The sequence below is a fragment of the Amblyomma maculatum genome, chromosome 1 (genome assembly GCF_055883805.1).
Source record: "Amblyomma maculatum isolate TAMU_Amacu chromosome 1, ASM5588380v1, whole genome shotgun sequence".
Lineage (NCBI taxonomy): Eukaryota > Metazoa > Arthropoda > Arachnida > Ixodida > Ixodidae > Amblyomma > Amblyomma maculatum.
Window position 1 is genome coordinate 164438822 of NC_139344.1, and position 18915 is coordinate 164457736.

Consider the following 18915-nt stretch of genomic DNA (forward strand, 5'->3'; position numbering starts at 1 on the left):
AAAGCCAACGAGCCAACATACGAGGTGCCCTTTCCTGCGGAAATATGAACTTCATAAGGAGAAACGTGATGGCTTCTTTTGCGGTACTTTAGGGACATAGGGCTGAACCATTTGGTAACTACACCTGAAAGTTCGTTAATTCAAAATGGCACCATGACCGGCGCGGCAGCCGGTGGAGCCGGAGGGTAGGGGTTGGCGGCCGCGGCAGTGGCTGCCTGCTCTTCTCTTCCTCGCAACCTCCGAAGCTTGCAACTAAATGTTCCTTAATTCAACCCCCATTAATTCAAAAATACGGATAAGCATTTTTGTCGGCGCGGTCCCGGCCAACGCCCACGAAAGGCTATGAGCCAGTGATAGGATGGACGACTGTAGCACAAAATAAAAACAAAACAAACCATTATGTGGGGAAACTTTCTTTTTTTTTGTGACAGACGTCCATCCTTCTACCCATAAGTCATTAACGAAAGTATGCGGTCAGTCGCAATATGACGTCGGCTTTAAGCACCGTTCGCTTCAAAAGGTTTTTTCGAGGCCATTCGATGATGCGAACTCCTTTCCCCGGTCCCGTGAAGTTCAAATTAACGAGCTTTTACTGTATTCGCTTGCATATGAGCTGGCCGGGTCTGAGAGAAGCAGCACGAGCAAAAATGCGGTGACTGTAAGCCATCATGATGGCTTCTCCACAAGTTGCTGGTGTACAGGGGCGAAGCATCCCGAGTCAGCTTAAGTTAGAACCCCTTAAAGTATGCTGTCAGGTCTCTAGGCTAAAATTCTTTCACATGCTGTATAACAACAAATCTGGTTTGTCACAAGATACCCATATTTTTGCTGCACCCCAGAGATCAAGTAGACTGAATCACTCCGAAGTAGAAAGCCCGTATTTCACCAGGACCAAACTTTACCAGAATTCATACTTTCCCCTCACAACACATCAGTGGAACCGTTTGCCTCAATTTATTGTTGAATGCACCAAGGAAAATATGTTTGCTGAACTGTTATTGCAGAACATGTAACCCCTCTACTGCTTGGGCTGAGCTGCTGCCTGCAGTATTTGGAAATAAATAAATAAACAAATTAAGAAAGCGATCCCGGCTCGTCATTCCTTCGGCAAACCAAATCTGTTGCTAAATCTCTTCCCTCCCTTAGGACAACATAAATACTTCATGCATACTTCATGTCTATAAATGCTAATCTACACTTTTATGAAGTGAAAGTCTCAATTCCAAATAAATGCCTTTGTACCTCATTCAGCAGTTAATTTTTTTAATATTAGGCAGTTGGGATCATACGTTTTCCCGGACAATACTTATTTCCCCGCATATTTTAAACAACATATCAAAGACATTTTACTAATCTCAAATTTTATGAAAGAGATAAACTGAATGAACTTCTGATCACGTTTAATGCATCTTAAGTTCCTTGTACAAGTCACTGACGACAAAATTGCTCTGCATGTGCCTATTCAATAGCAGCATAGGGTGCAAAAGCACTGCGTCCGCAGTTTAGCAAGAGGAAGAGCACTTGAGTGTGTGATGCAGATTGGCGGAATCACTAATCTGAACAAACATTGTTATTTTAAAGAATTGCCAGATTACAGACAGCTTACAGAAGTTGTCAATATTTCTTTCTTTCTTTCTTTTTTTTGTAGCAAAAGCCTTACTAGCCCCATTACAGCAAAAGCTGATGGCATCTGTGGAGGAAATGTGGCTAGAAAAATTTGTCACCACACCATGTGACCTAATGCAGAGGGCCTTGTCAGAAGATGAGGAGGAGGAGTGGAGAGGCACCATCAGATAAGTAGGGGGAGTGGAGAGAGACCAGTAACATGATGGTGCGCGCCACAGGAGGAAGCGGGCATTGATTGCTGCAGCACACTGTGCAAGCGAGCTTTCACATTCATATACGTAGGCAGTCCAGAGTGCCTGTCTTGAATTTTTTTAACACCACATAAAATGTTCCATGTGAAGAAGTGGAAGCTCACCTTAGCAGCACAAAGCAGGTTTGAGAGTTGGGAGCATGACGACAATAGCCAAATGTCCACTTGCTGTCGATGTTCGTCAAAACAAAGCTGAAGTGCTGCACAGCAGTGCTAGAAATAACATAAGGCACGAGATCACAATTAAAATGTGGGATGTGCTACTCAAATATTCAGCCTTTTCAATTTTTCAATCATTGCTATGGAGCAAGTTAAAGCTTCTTTGCTCACAGCCTTGCAGTGACTGTTGCAAGTATGAAGGCAGCACAGCTTAGCAACAGCAAGCAAGACAACTTAAAAAGGACTGGTGGTCTTTCCCCAAAGAAATTTCAGTTCCATTTTTCTTCTTGTTAACTATATGCAATGCATTATTGAACATGAATCACTATGGGCTATTTGCTTACAACTGCTAAAAATTCTTAACTCTCACTAGTTTGATTCAAGAGTCAAGTGATGGCTATGAGGACAAAGTTAGGTCTAGGTCACATGAGGGTTGAAAAAAAAAAGCTGATGGCCTCACTAGAACAGCACGCTTTCAAAAAGTGATATTCAAGAACATTTTTCTTTTTTTTTTTCATAAAACCCCTGACTAGTGCCACCAGGCATTACGATACAGCAAACAAATTGTGATGGTTAATGCTTTAGTTTAAAGGTGGGCTGGATTTTTGTGGTAAAAAAGAAAATGAAAGACGGCGCTTGTAACAGCAAGCAACTTTGCAAAAAATTTGCAGTTGGATACCAACTGCATGACAAACACATGTAACCATCACAACACAAAACCTTGGACAACTTTTAATTAAGGCAAGGCAAGAATAAAAGTGACACACTTCAACATTGACTCACTAACACTTTGTGCTTCATGCAAGCAAAAAGCACCACAGGGTAAAAGTAAAAAAAAAAAAGATAAATGCACGCAAGCACTAAAATATTAAAGAAAACACTTTCGTTACCGCGAGAAAATGGCAGTTTTTCATTCTTTGCCAGTACAAATAATATTGTAGCACACGTTGCAGCATAAAAAACTGCACATAATGGAATGCTCTTTCCAAAAACATAAGTTAAAGCAAAAAATTTATTTGGAAACTAAAAAAAAAATGAAGAATTGCCATTTTTGTGGTAAATTGATAAAAATAAGGCAGAAAAGGCACAATATCTGCAGATGCATTATTAACAAAGAAAATTTAAAACAAATTTTGAATATAACACTGTGCAAAAAAAAAAAAAAAGATAAACTATCTGTGCAGCACCGTTCTTCAGCTACATAAAAAAAAAAAAAAAGAACTACAGGTGGAAGCAGCCTCATTTCACATGCAAACTGACTGTAAAGGGCGGGTATACATGTTGGACATGCAGCGGACCTTCAGGAATGCATTTTCATGGAATAAAACCCTTCGGACTCATAGTCAAAGCTCACTAGTGAATAGCTGGCAACATTTTCGGGTAATTATCACCACTCAACATCATCAGATAAGAAAGCTGACAATATGACTCAATATTTGATTTGCTGGAAGTCTTTTGATCACAAAAATTTGATGTTAATGCTGCATTACCAAGAGTGGGACATTATTATTATTATTATTTCAAGCACGCCCTCTTTCGCATCGACACATGCACATTCTCAAATAGGTCCATCAAAAATCAGAACATTGCCACAGCGAGAAAATTTAAACTGGATCTACAAGTGCTGTGCCTAGACTAACCACTGGGTGGCAGTAGGTGCATGAGAAACGATTCCAGCATGTCGAAATTGGAAATTTAAAGTATTGATCACCGGTGATCGATTTGAATAGGCATGGTAATGAAAGAGTTAACAAGCTCAGGGGTAGGAAAGATAAACTAGATTTTGCCGCAGCTCTTAGAGTAGGAAAATATACATTTTAGAGCAGCTACGAAGCAAAATTAGAATCATTTTGGAACCTAAAATCCCAAACACAGTTGTAAAAAAAACCCGCTTGTTTCTAATTATAGTATGGTTAAATGTTTTTCATGGTGTAGAATAATCTAAGCAGCAGTGTGTTTACCACTGCTATAGTGGAATATAACTTAAAAAAAAAAAAAAAAAAGCAGCAGTAGCTAAACATGGGCAATGGTATGCAGCCTGCATATTACTCTGCTAGACAGCAAATGAAATCAGTTTTTGATATTTGATTAACCAAGCAAGCCAAATTCTTGACCTTATAATTTGGTCAGATGGTTAGCTTTGTATTTAGGCAACCAAAAAAGTTTAAACAGCTAGCTACTTTCTGTCAAGAAGGAATTGTGCGTGGCAATTACTGAAGACTTGAGTTGTATGCGACTACAGACTTAATTTCTTAGCGAGTTTTGGATATATAGTAATCTAGGCAGTGAACATTCTAAACAGGTGCTATCAGTCAGTGAGCGGAGTGGTCCATTGGTCATGCTGCACATGATGCCGTGAACTAATACAGCACTCATACACTGCAGAGCCTGTCTCTCCTTGATGCTCTACATCACTCGGCACTTAACACAGCCTTGGCTGATGCCCACTACATATGTTCCCAGATGAGAAGCTGGGAAAGTACAAGGTCCACTTTCAAGAAAAAACACTAATGGGGAGACCGAGAGACAAGGCATGCAGAAAAAATGTGAGCTCCTCCGACCCAACTTAAGTTTGTTCTTTCAGGGTGAGAACCTCAGAGTGTGCGGGTATCGTATTTTTGACTGTAATCGAATATTTTACAATATACGTCAACACAACAATACAGGCAGCTTAAACTAAAAAATAATCACTCTTAATGTAGATGCAATACTACCTGCATTATTGGATTCCACTGGGGTGGCTGTGAAGCAACCACTTGAAAATAAAATAAAAATCTAACCGCCGAAGAGTTTTGAACCCCGGCCGAGGCAAAAAGATCAGCTTCGCTGGCCACACTGAGTTGGACCACCAAGCCATCTCGGTAACAGATTTCTTCATCTCCTAAGCTGCCAGTATTTCACGCTTTTCTTCGGATGACATCATCTCGTCTGACAAAGTTGCACTAAGGATCCTAATTAGTCCTCATTCATCCTACTGAAAGCCTAAAATACCCATTGAATATTTAGCTAAATGTAGCAAGATGTCGCAAAGCAAAGCCAATGAAGCAAAGTTATTGGGCTAACACTGCTTTTGCATGTATATCTCTACTTAGCCAAGCTAAACATTATTTTTATTTTTTTTTGCAAGTCATGGAAAAAAAAAATGATGCATTTGGCAAAAATTATAATTCACCCATTATTGCCAAAATGCACACACCAGGCATAGGAGGAGGAGGGGGGAAGAGAGAGAGAGAGAAGAGAGAGGGGAGAACAGATGGTAGTATAGTCTGCAACATAACTTAAAAAAAAATCAGTTCAGTTCAGTTCAGGCGTTCAGTCGTGTCCGACTCTTCGTGACCCTATGGACCATGTCACGCCACGCTTTCCGGTCTCTCACTATCTTCTTAACATCACATAGCTTCATCTGCAATGCCTCGAGAATGCCATCTAACCATCGCGTTCGCTGCCTACCCCTTCTCCGGCGACCCTCAACCTTTCCCAACATCAAATCTTTCTCCAGCGACTCCTCTCTTCTCATCAGATGACCAAAGTATAAAAAAAAAATAGGTACAGCAATTAGGTAGCAACAATGGATTATGCCTGTATTACTGCACTGAAAAATTCGAAAAGCAAACGAGATCAGTTTTTTTAATTATTGACTACGATGTCAAAATAGCAGCAGGCAGCAAAATTCTAGATTTTGTAAATTTGCCTGGTGGGTAGGTTCTTGTTTAGGTAATAAGAAAAGCTCTAACAACAGACTACGTTTTGTAAAAAAAAAAAAAAGTCTGTGTGGTTGTCACGAAAAAATAGGTTTTAGTTTGCAGGGTAACAACTTCAAGGTAATTTGTAGAAAAACATTAATACTAGTACTTATATGACAAAGCTAACAAAGCTGCTGTTGTGCATTGAATCTTGAAGCATTGTAAGGTGACATCAAAGGCTGCCATTGTATCGACATGATTAAACAGAATGAGACGTCTCAGGAAACAAAAAGCGGCAAATAGGGGTCACAACATGTGTGGGACCAGTCTTTCCACGCTCCCTCATGATGCCCGAAGGCAGATCACCGAATGGTGCCTGAAATATGCACCATTCTTGATGGGACGTAAAAAGCCTGGCCCTTGCTTGTCGGTCTCACTCCCCTGATAGACATATTATGGGCCAAAATATGCCAATGAGGACAGATTAGCCTAACAAGGGCATTGAATCTGGCAGCCTTGATGTCATAGGTAGCGTAGAAAGGTTACCACCTCGTTAGATCACATTCCATACGACACTCACGGTAACACAGGACGTCCAACACCCACAGCTATGAATGAAGGTGGCGCTAGTAAACATTCTCAAGAATAGGTTACACACAACATAGTTACCTAAGAAAGTAGAAGACTGAACTACTGAACAGTCACTGCTGTAGCTCAGTTGGTAGAGCACTGGATGTGAAATTCGAGGAGCATGGGTTTGTATCCCAATGGCAGCATGTGGTTGTTTTTTCGTCTACTTCATGGTCTACTATCTGCATGTTTACATTATTATTTCATAGTCTAACGTTCGACGGAACACCGCCTGGTCAGGGTGAAGCATTATTACAGCACAACAATGAAGGTTGGGTCACTGACCAAAAACATAAAACATAACATAAAACGACAGCTAACACGCTGAACAAGAATCAGGACAAGCTTCATAATGGCTACGAAAAATGATTACAGAGCATACTGAAGCATATATAAGCTTTCCTTTCTTCTGTGACAGTGCTATTGTGAACAAGGGCCCCGTATGGGACCCGAAACATCATTTTAATTTCTTGACTAATTTCAGTGACCCAACCTTCATTGTTGTGCTGTAATAATTATTATTTCACACTGATCCACACCAAAAAAAAAACCTCTCATACCAGCAGCTGCCGGCACCCTTCGTAAGTAATGGTGAGCTAGGCAATTCAAGGGTAATCTCTAGTGCCTATCTATGACAAATGCTGGATTGATAAGGCAGCCTGTGCACCGATAAAAGATTGCACAGGCACAAACTTTTGTTGCAGGAATCCTTGATTGAAATAGATTGCCTCTGTCATGAATGAAGCTGCACTCAACTTTAATGCAGCCAAGTCTTGAAACAATATTACCAACAACAAAAAAACAGACAAATTCAGAAAGCTTTTCCAATACTCAAGAGCAATGAGGAATGCATCAACATGGAAGTGATGAAAAGAATTGTATTCAAACGAAAAGTTTACTCATTCAACCAAAACACTTGAACTACCATGAACCAAATCAGAACCTGCACTCTTTCTGCGTATGCATAAAGATATGTTCGTTCACTTGCACTCTGTCACACACTACCTGCTTTCTTACTGCAGCCTGTCCATTAGATGCTTTCTTTTTTTTTTTTATAGTTGCCATGCCAGTGTGCCCTCTCTCTCATCAAATATAGAACAGGAGCTGCTGGATAAAAATGAACGGCACTGCAAAATAGAGGCAAAAAACAGAAAGGCAGACCACTTTTGAGTTGTGTTATATGCCCCTGTTAGTGTTCACTTCCATGATGCACCATCAAATCACTAAATCAGAACAAATAAACATTAATAAGGACTACACATTTGATGCCCATCTTGCCTTTCAAATGAATATCTTCCCTTTCAAATGAATATCAAATGAATATCTTTCTGCAATTAAAACTTGGTTACATATTATTTGCAGTACCTCAGAAGCATCAACAAAGAGGTGTTATGTAGGAAGTAGGCATGCACACACTACATAATAAAGTGACGACAGACCGGAATGCTAGACAAAGAAACAAACAGCACAGTAAAACAAATTACGGTAGGGTGCACATAGCTTTCAGAGGCTCAAGTGGTTCGATTCTGCTGCGTTATGTCAGCCAATAGAATGATGGCCTGAAGACCAATACCGTCACTTCATTACATCCCTCGATGTGATGTGCTACCGCATCTGCTTCCTCTCATCACACGTCACGCTCACTTCAACACACCCTCACATCTTTTCCCCTGCCCTGGCCTGGTGGTGGCGGTTCAAAGCTGGCCACGGCAGCTGTGTTTCGACGGAGGTGAAAAGCAAGACGTCCATGTACTGTGCGATTTCAGTGCCCAAGAACTGCAGATGGTTGAAATTATCTGCAGCTCCATGACAGTGTTCCTCATAGCCCGAGTTGCTTTGAGACGCTAAATGCCATAACCCGAACCAAACATACTTTTCCTGAATTTAGATGCCATAAAGTTTTGTGCACTGTTTTTGCAGATACACTGCATTCTTTCATGTTCCACGGCACAGCAGTGAGCTTGCAGGGCCGCTTCTCGTTCAACTGATCTCAAAATTTACAGCATGCTCATTCTGCCCAAGCAAATGTGGTGGCATGAACTGAATCACTATCCAATGCCACCATTTGCCACTCACACCACTCGCGCAACACATACGCATTGTAAGAGCGAGAGGCACAGCGAGCTTGCACAGACACACACACCCAAGTGCATATCATGCCTGTAATCATCTGCAGATTGTGCAGTACCGCTGCCAGAGTTGCTCAGAGGAGGCAGAGAATGTGCAGCCCCTCCTCACTCTGTAATCCTGCCTGCTCCATACTGATGCTGAAGCTATACCAAAGCCCCTCTCGCAGCACGCTTGCACATACAGATGTAATTGCACACCGCAAAGGCACCATAGCCACATTTGCTTTTCTCAACACACATGCTGGAACAGGTTTTATGTTCACCACTCCTCAGCGCTCCTTCCCTCTCCTCCCTCCTTTTCCTATCCTCAGGCACCAACCTACACAACCACACAACCACAGTTTACAAAGTTGAGGCACTAAAAGCTGCCACTAAGAATACTCTGACAAGTAACTCACAAAAGGTACAGTCACTAACAAAAATCAGTTGGGCAGCAATACCATTTCTTCTAGAAAACATTCACTGACTCGCAAAATGCTAACTATAAACATGCCAATAGATGTTACAAAACTAAATATGTTGATTGGCCCTGCCACGACGGTGCAGTGGTTATAGAGCTTGACTTCTTCGCCTAAGGATGCAGGATCCAATCCCGGCCATGGTGGTCGCTTTTAGATGAAGGCGAAAAGCCAAGCGCCCTTGTGCTGTGTGATGTCAGTGCACGTTAAAGAACACCAGGTGGTCTAAATTTCCAGTGCCCTCCACTACGGATCTCACACAGCCTGGGTCGCTTTGGGACATAAAACCCCATCAGCCAATCATTACACACAGCGCATGAGAATGCACCAAGCCCTATGAAACAAAAAACTGAGCCAAGACTAGACGTATTTTCAAGCAGCAAAATTAACTACTATATGGCAATTCTGCAGAGTAACCCTGTCACGAACGTACTGGTACATTTTTGCTGTTCCCTCCCAATGTGTCAGTGACATACCAGTACGTTCTCTATCGTGCGTACAAAAAAACGAGCCTGAGCGCGAAGCTGGTGCGCTTGGATAGGCTGCGCCACCTGTAAAATCTTTCTACAAGTCCACATTTTCGCCCCGCGTTATGTTGATACATAAATACTGAAGAGTATGGAGCAACCGCGCCCATCCCCGCCACCTACTTTGCGGGGAGGGGGGGGGGCGCTACTCTATCACGCTAAGAGACTACGAAGCGCGCGCGTTTCGCGGCGCGTGCATGGAGGTTACGGGTTCAAGGGATCACTGCTTTCGCTCTCTCTTGCCGTGCCCTTGCTTGTGGCTAGCAGCAGCAAAGGAGGTTGTTTTCATGGTTGTTTTAGCCTCCTTCCATCTCTCTCTGTCATCTCGATTTCACAATGTGCTATTTCTCGCCGTTGCGCGGGCCACCGAAAGTGCGCCCTCCGTGCGCGTGGTTACTTTCGGATGGCTGACCGGGCGGGACCTTCGACTGCGGACTGGAGTGATGGCTCCTTTGATTATAAATATGAGCCAAGCTCGAATTCAGACTCTCAAGAAGTATCGAGCAGCTTTTCTTATATTATCCTAATTAGCTAATGTATAATTAGGCTGATAATGATGATTATGATGTTAATTAACACCTGCAGAACACTGAAATGTGCATGTACCATTGACTATGTTATTTGTATTGCAATCATAATCAAAAATGAATTGCTATGCTTGTTCCCCGATATGCTCGTTCCCTGAAACCAAGCCGACACTAGGGGTGCGTCACAGCCAGAAACGCCCGACAGCAAAAGGGTTAAAGCAGAAGATCAGCATTTTGAAAGACACTGCTTAGAATTCATTAACAATGCTAAGTTTTTCAGAAGGAAAACATTATAGTACACAGGCTTGCTTTCAAACCGAGTACTCTAAATATATCAATGCCATGGTTAAAAAACTAGGAGGGTGCTTGAAGGGCAGCGGAAGCGGTTTTAGAATTCAGCAAGCTTAAAGGGTACAAATGTGTGAAACTTGGAGGTAAAGAATGCAAAGTCTTTTTGTGCTAGCGTTTGAGTTGCCGAAATCGCCAAATACAGTTATGAAGGCGTACAGATTTCTCCGCAGTGCATGGCAGGATGCTGGGTCCTCAACGATGATGCCATGCTTAGCGGCGCTGCGTTTCAAGCAAAGAAATGGTTGCTTGCAGGGAGGGAACCAACGCCACCGAATATATAGCTCCTGAAGAGTTGTTTGGTAGCATTGGATGACTTATGACAGTATGTGGGCGAAATAAGCAGATATCTAAATATTCGGTGACAATGAGTCCTTACTAGTTTCACTTCATTGCCCCAGCGCACCCGAAGTGCAGACCTCACCCTTAATCTGTGATTACGCCCTTATTTTAAATGCCAGTGCGAAACTAGTTCGCACGCTTTATCTACAGCCTTCGTACATTTGATCTGTTGCATATCGTCCAAATGTGAAAAAAAACACTTCAGGTACCCTTTAAGCTTTGCCTTAAGAGTTTATGCGAAGCCCCTTTAACACTGCCTAGTCATTTCACAAATTTTTGGCATTGAGAGACTGGCACAGAGCTTGACAAAAAGACAGCTATACATATAGTTGGTTTTATTTCTTGGGGGAAAAGAAAGGTGCAGTATCCATCTCACCTCTTGGTGGACACCTACACTTACAATGAACGGCATACAACTGGAGGTACAGATGTTGCCAGTTAGAATACCACAAACTAGCCTCCAACTTGACTAGCAGATGCATGTTAAATGGGAAGCGAAATGGTATGACACCACCCTGAACGCTGCACAAAAAATGGTTGCATCACAATTTTCATCCAAAATCACATGCATATTTTTTCAGAGACGCTTTTCTCAATTCTGGGTTATGGCGACGCTTTTTCGATCGAACAAGATGTATACGCTCTGTGTAAAATTAGATGCACAACTATAGATTCAGTACAGACATAGAAGTAATTGAATTATACTAATGAAATTACTGTAATTTAATTACTTTTTGGTAATTGGTAATGTAATGAATTCCTTTTTCATTCATTAAAAGCAATTCATTACCAAAAAGTAATGAATTACTTTTTGGTAGTAATTTTGCAGCAAAAGTAATTAAGTCCTTTTGAAATTACTTTTACTAAAGTGCGCCACTACTCCTTCAATAGACAACGAAGTAGAGGGCCGCGAGAACAGGAACGACGTGCTGCAAGCCGAAGCCAGCGTAACGGATTGGCAAAAGGAGACAGAATCAGCAGGATACAAGGCGTCAAGGGAATGCCGAAGGGAAAGATGGTGCAAGAAGGCTGGAGCTGAAAACTAGTTGGACCGACAAAGTCGGGTCAGGGGGGCCTGTCGGGCTGAAAACTGGCTGTCAAGTTCATGTATACTCTAGGGGTTCGAGCTAGACGACCGTCGAGTCGGGTCCCTCCAGCCCAACTGCAGGGGGTGGGTTGGCTCAACCCTACCCGCTGGGCGAGGAGCATGTATACACTGAGACGTCGGGCAGGCGCATCTTCTCTTGCCTCCTTGCTGGTCGGGGACGGGACCGTCAGCTGTTTGTCTGAGCATTCCTCCTTTTTCTCCGCTCCCGCCCGCACCTGGTCCACTTGCTCGATGCATGGTGTAGCAGCGACCTCTGCCCGACAGAAACGAGCTCATGTAAACCTGAACGGGTCGGGCTGGCTCAGCTCGACAACCGGCTCCTCCCTACTCGACCTGCTTGCGTCGGGCTCATGTATACAAGGCTTAGAGCAGTGAGCACAAATGTGCCGACGTCGATTCTTGGGACTGCGGAAGCAAATAACCTAGCTTCTTCGAGCCCTTCAAATGGCAGAGACAGCTCCGGGCCAGCAAGACGGGTTCACCGGTCATTTCACAACCGTTTGACTGTGCTTCTTTTTTCCTTTTTTTTGTGATTGTCTTGTTTTTGTAATGGCAAGTGCTGTAGGAAAGAGGGAAGGAATAGCTCTCTGGGATGGAATTCAGCGGGAAGACGAAAGAATGTGCGTGCTTCGCGTCTGCAGAGAGATTTTTGTTTACTAGCTTTGCTTAGTTTTTGCATGTATGGAAACTAGATGGCAATTTAAATGTAATTAAATTACTCCATAAAAGTAATTGTAATGTAATTTCATTACTTTTTGGGAGCAGTAATGAGTAATGTAATTTAATTACCTTTCCACAATTTTCAGCAAAGTAATCAGTAATACAATTTAATTCCTTTTCAAAAGTAATTTTGCCATGTATGATTCAGTATATGGGTGCTCTGGGCACTTTCAGTAGGTTTTTAATAAAAATATGCCTGAAATCCAAAAAAAAAGAAAACTGACAGCAAGGCTACTAGCAGTTATAACTGATAAGTGAATTTGTTATCGCTAGTGGTGATCAATAATGAAACAGTGCTCTCATTCATCTGCAGACTGGAACTATATTATACTCTGTGATGTTTTTTCTCAATTTTCTTTTTTTAACAACAGATATCAGCATTTTAGTCTGGGCTGGTTAGTGGTGCTAGCTCCATCTTCTCTTATGTTCTCTCTGAGGCAAAAAGAGTAAGGGAAGATGCAGACGCAACCATCTTTATTTATTTATAGTTTGTCACTTTGTACAGCCCAACAATGCACAAGTTGGGCAGTCATGTCAGGTGCAGCATAGCACAGCCTAGCAGTTTACTTTTTCAGCCACAGGCGCTTCAGTGCATTCTTTGACTCGGGCGCAAATATTTAGCTTTGGCTAAATGAAAGTATATATTAAATTATATATCGCAGAACTGGGATGTGAGGCCAGTGTTTGTATCAGAATGTCTAAAGGCTCATGAAACAACATCAATCTGAATGTGATGCCAGCAGACTGAGAACACTTGCATGTTCCAAGGTTTCTGACATTACAGACTTCAAAAAACACCAGTAAACCACAACAGCATAAGTAATTTCAAAATTGCTTGAAATTTTTAAAAATAAGAGCAGTTTCAAAGATGATGTGTTCTTGAAAGAAAGATACTTTTGCGCAACTACTTCATTTGCAAACAGACCCAAAAACAAAAGCTGCATTAATTTATTCTTCGCACACAAATTATATGATGAACTTCATAGTAAATAAGTGCATTCTTTCTTAAGTATTGCAGCCTACGAAACATTTTTATGTACACCTTCATGAATACATCCCTGTCAGTTTCAATCATGAACACAGCATAAATCATTGCTGTGTACGTGGTACAAGTTGAAAAAAAAAAAAAAAAAAAAAAAAAAAGACACGAGGGAAGAAATTCATGTTCTAATTAAGTGAAAAAGTGAAAGATTAGAGCAGAAAGTTGGACATGTTGGTAGTGGTTGTGAATCTCAGCACATCACACACAAAACAAAGACAGTACAAGTGTTGCACTGAGAGACCACTTTCCTTGGAGTTTCCAATTGCAACAAATTTTGCAAGTGCAAACTATAACCTGACAGTCAGTACAGAATTGAGCGGGATAACTTCACATCTTTACAAATCTAAATTACTACCCAACATTGCTTTCTGGAGGGTATAACTTCATATTCACCTTTTAAAATATAGTTGATAACAGTTACCGCTGACTCACCGACATACCGTGGTTATTTGAAAATTTACTTCTTACCGATATCTATCATTGAATTTTTTTTCCCCACTAATCAGCACAATTTAAATACGGTTATGGGTCATGCACTGAAATAATATATTTATCAAGGAAACAAAAAAATATATCAATATTTATCTCAGAAAGTAAACACTGAAAAATTGAGGTAAAAGCCCAACATACAAAATGAGGTGGCAATGCATGGAGCCAGGAAGATCATAAATGCTCACCTGGAGAATTCACATGGGTAGGCAAACTCTGGCACAGATTTCAACACCTCCTGTAAGGTGTACGGGACAACTGTTTTTGTTTGTACAAGTAGGCAGACTTGGTAAAAAATAGAAACTACCTTCAGATATGCTTACCTCATTGTTATAAGAGTCTGGAAACTTTTGAACAATCCATGCACCTGCAAACATAACATTAATACCAATGTCACAAACTGACAACTATATGCTCAGAGATATAATGCAGGCTTAGTTCACATATATTCATAGAAAGGTTAAATGTGAGGAGACAAATATTTGAAAACACGAACAGCACTATTTCTCAATTGATGAATTCCTTTCAGAGCCATAGAGATTTAATTAGAAAACATATGAAAGACCACACAAGCCACAAATGAATGCAAGAGAAAAAGCCCTTAAAAATCCACCCCACAAATTGACCACGAATACTGCAATGGTCAGCATTCACTGCTAAAAAGGTGAAAAACACACAAACTGATGATACATGAACTGTACCCCTGCTGAAAAATGCTTATCTCTAAACAACAAAAAACAGCAAATCGCAAAGGCTATGAATGACAGCTTCATTTTTAGATAACTACACTATGTTCTGTGTAGATTATAGTATTGAGGCTTTGTATCGAAGCAAGAAAATGCATCGCTCAACAAAAGGGTTCTGAAGCAATCCTGAACTGTCACAACAACCCTCACGGATTTAACAATGAGCTATGGTGTCCTCATCTCCATGAAAACTATTCAGGCTGTGCAAAAGCATCTCTGTTAGGAGTGAGATGTCTGAAAGTGAAACGCATTCAGCTTTTGCAACACACAAAGCATGTTCTTTAACTTCATCTCTTTAATACATAGCAAATGTATGTCAGTAAAACTGTGTGAAAGATGATGACTGATTGTTATCAAATGGTGCTGTTGTAACTGGTTCACAAGCAAACTCATTTTTAAAAGTAAGATTACGAAAACCCAACACATCACAACACAAGAAGTACAGTTACCATCATGAGATCCAGCTCACTGTACATAAGATGTCTTTTTTATGCGATAGTAAATAGTGCTTTTTATAGCCTTTTTATTGACTCTGTTCTGCTGATTATGTTGTATTTCTATATATTACTTTGTTGAGCACTGGTTACCGGTGTGTGCATACATACCGTAAAAACCAAAATATACGTCAAACTTTTTTTCAAAAAAATAACAATGACTAGAAGTCAACTCCTGCCTTATAAATGGTAGGAAAAACTAAAGAAATCTTGCAATGATTGCATCAGCAATGTGACATGGCGATGTGGCAAAGCTAAATGAATGCTCAAAAAGACATTTCAAGATTGAATGCGCAAACTTTAATGAATGGATGCTTTTATTGATTAAATACATGTTTTTCCTCCTCCCGTTACTAGGCAACAACCCAACCACACTGGCCGGTCACATGCAACATCCACCACTTCGAGGCTTGGAAGTCACTCACTGAAGACATGGTGCACTGGACAGCACAGAGAATGATGCAATATGGGATGTGGGCAGTGAGAAGCACTCGTCATTCATCTCGAGTTTGGATGACTTGAGCCAAATGACGCTCGTGTATTTCGTGGCTTTCTAGTATATAATGCACACACAGGCAGCATTTAGATGCAAATGAAAACAAACAGTGCCACCAGAATGCAGAGCCGGCTGAGCTGCAGTTATTTCAATATAAGGGTGTTCGTTTCTTGTCATTCAGTGACTCTTTTGTTTTTTATTTCTTTTTCTTCTTTTTTTCTTCTTTTTTTTAAGACTGGTAAATTTGGGAGTCAGGGGGTTTGGCCTATAGTCTGGTTTCTACAGCATCTTTTCTACCCACAGTAAAACCTCAACTAGCTGCCAATACTTAAAATAAGGCTACCCATTCCTACCTAACTTTTGATGAAAAGTTGTTCAAAGAAATGCAATGATGGTGCGCTACAACAAACTTGGTGCAAGATAAAATCTCTCAACAGCAATTGAGTTTACTGTGTGGCAGTGGCACAACTCCGAGTCTGGTAGTGATTGAAAACCTCAAAGGCTCTTGACTCAACAGTCTTTGCAAGTGCCCAGTGTGGCAAGAGTATAAGGCACCAACAGGAGAAGAACGTGAAGGAAAGGCAGACTACAGGTTCCACTAGACATGAGCCATCAGGAAATGAAGTGGCTGGCTATTTACCATAAAGGAAGGCGAGCAAGTATGAAGCCATAAAGTGCACCAATATGCTAGTGAGCGCACTATCAAAGTACATCTCTAACGGAAAGAATAAAAAATGCCTACGACATTGAAAACCTTGACAACAAAGGAAAAAAGCTTCCAGTTTGCAAAGCAGTCAGATTAGATGTCATGCCCATCACAGGGATAAACAATATAAGAATAAGATACTGCACTGGCAGCCCCCTCACCCTTGTGAAAGCAGTCAATTCTGCATAGCATTTGTAACTAATGGAAAAATGGAGCTCAGAAAGAAAAATGATGACATGGAGAATGAAGAGAAACCATATGGCCAACATCTTCCTTGGTAATACGTAATTGAATGTCATATGTCTGTTTTTTGTTTTGAATAGAACATAATCTGTGAAGTGCAATGAAGCGTTCAATGAACTTGCAATGTCTGCATTACTAGAAAAAAAAAACTGATTTTCTTAAAACTATAAGATATTTTTCCCAAAAGCTCCCTGACACCCGGCCTTCACATGTGAATATTTTCTTCAATACTTTTGTTGGTTCAAATTTTGTTTACTTTGATCTTTCAACTGTTTCTATGAATTTCAAACTGACAAAACCAGTACATAAATCATAGAAGAAATGCTTCAGCAAAGTAGTGCAAGTTGTGATGAATGATAAACAGAAGATGCCTGCCAATTATGCACAGCAGATTGCATAGAAAGAAATCGGAATGATTTGCCTCCCCCCCCCACGCCGAAAAGAACTTTTCCAATAGGTGGGATACATGGCGCTATGATCACCACTAGAGTAACAGAAATAATGCAGCTCTATCTTGAAACTGCTTTTTGTGCAAGTGATATGCTACGTATGCAAGCAAGCAGCATCAGTATGCTCTCTTGCTCTTTGACATGCTCACTACCCACAGGAAAAACAGAATTTTGCAGAAGCTCAATGAAAACATCAAGTACATACATCAACATACCAGCAAGCTATATAAAGCAGAGTGTTTCTGCCAAATCACTTGAACATATTCAAAACCGGCAAGAGACACCACCAAGAGAAACTAGCATGCTGTGCACACACAAGCGGCATTCAAACAAGGACCAAACGCAATGATGTACTACATGAAGGTGGACTTGTGAGCATGCGTGATAAGTTCATTCATGCGGCACGGCTCACTGAAGTGCATTGTGAACTCGTAGGCTGCAAAGGTGCTACGCGAAATGAACACGCTTGAGCAGGTACTGTGTAAACACATGAAATAAATATCTCTTGGTAAGTGTTAACTCCTCATTATGGTGTTCACTGCAGATATGTTGCAGACAAACACTGCGTCCTGACTTGAGGGACTATCTTGTCGATTATATAAGCGGGGCATTTCGCAGTTATTAGACCGATTTTCCACGATCCGTACGCGGTTTGTCAAAAACTCACGAAATTAAATTGTTCACAGTGCATGAAATTTGAAACTTTCTGTGCGTTTCACAGCAACACTACTCGAATGTTTAAATTCTGGTGAGATCGGTAGACCGAAGGTGTCCCCAAAAAAACTAATAATCTCAACTTCACGGACAAGTCCAGCATATTACCCGCGGAACTACATTAACTAAGGCACATCGACTGAAAGCGACAGGTCAGCATTATATTTATCAGTATAATCAGTCGGCACTAGCCCAGCCTGCTCCTAAACATCGACGAAGCAACGCGACGAACCAACAATGTACAAACAGGAGCAGAGCAAAAAAATAAATAAATAACTTACTTTCGTTGCCATTCCTCGGTATGACAACTTCGCAGAAGCATTCAATTATTGTTGCCGGGTTATCCCTGCGTAGGCATTAAAGGGCACAAGTAAGTGCTGCCGAATTAGATCGCCGTACCACGCCTGCAAAAGGCAACTACACAAAACGAAATCTTCTGAATAGCGTTTCTAGATGCAAGGAGAAAAGTGGTACAGCAATTCATATGCGCCGATCAGCGCCAAAGTTTGTTAGAGACGAGATTATCAGTTAAGTCCGACAAATACTAACAGCTGGGAAACGAGACAGCAACAGTAGCGAACCCCTGTTCAGGTTCATTCGTTTACAATGAGCGTTGGCTGATTTCAATAGCAACATGTAAATGCGTGGGCCCGAGATATTAATCGAAGTGACATGACCTAGAAATAAGAAACAGAAGCTACGGAGGGGAGGCATCACCGTTCACAGCCACTCCTCCGCATGTCGGCAGAAAGTTAAAAAAAAAAAAGCAACAGCTGCGGCCTTACCGTATTCGTGAGCCCATTTTTACGTTAGCCGAAGCTTAACGTGCCAACAAGGTTAATGAAGCTTGTTCTTACAAGCTTCCGATCGAAACTCAATCGGAACAGCGAGAACTTCGCCATCGCAGGCTGACGGCCAGCGCCATGATAACAGCAATCTAAAGCCCTGGGTTCAAGAGTAAATAAGTATCTTACATTTTTTTTTTAATTTTGTCACTTTCATCAGCAATACATTGTGTTTTATTTTATT

The 18915-nt window shown here is 41.2% G+C and overlaps 1 protein-coding gene across 2 annotated transcripts in view; it reads right to left on the minus strand.

The window, feature by feature from the left end:
• LOC146204795 (DENN domain-containing protein 1A-like) overlaps positions 1–18809 on the minus strand; it is a 69959-nt gene extending 51150 nt beyond the window's left edge. For both annotated transcript variants that reach the window (XM_084589499.1, XM_084589498.1), the window contains exons 1-5: positions 18672–18809; positions 18168–18232; positions 14362–14405; positions 14227–14276; positions 1982–2089 (exon numbers count right to left, since the gene is read on the minus strand). In XM_084589499.1, the coding sequence (XP_084445625.1) occupies positions 1982–2089; positions 14227–14276; positions 14362–14405; positions 18168–18232; positions 18672–18688 (284 nt within the window). In that variant the 5' untranslated portion in view covers positions 18689–18809. The remainder of the gene's footprint in view (positions 1–1981; positions 2090–14226; positions 14277–14361; positions 14406–18167; positions 18233–18671) is intronic.
• Positions 18810–18915: the final 106 nt, after the last annotated feature.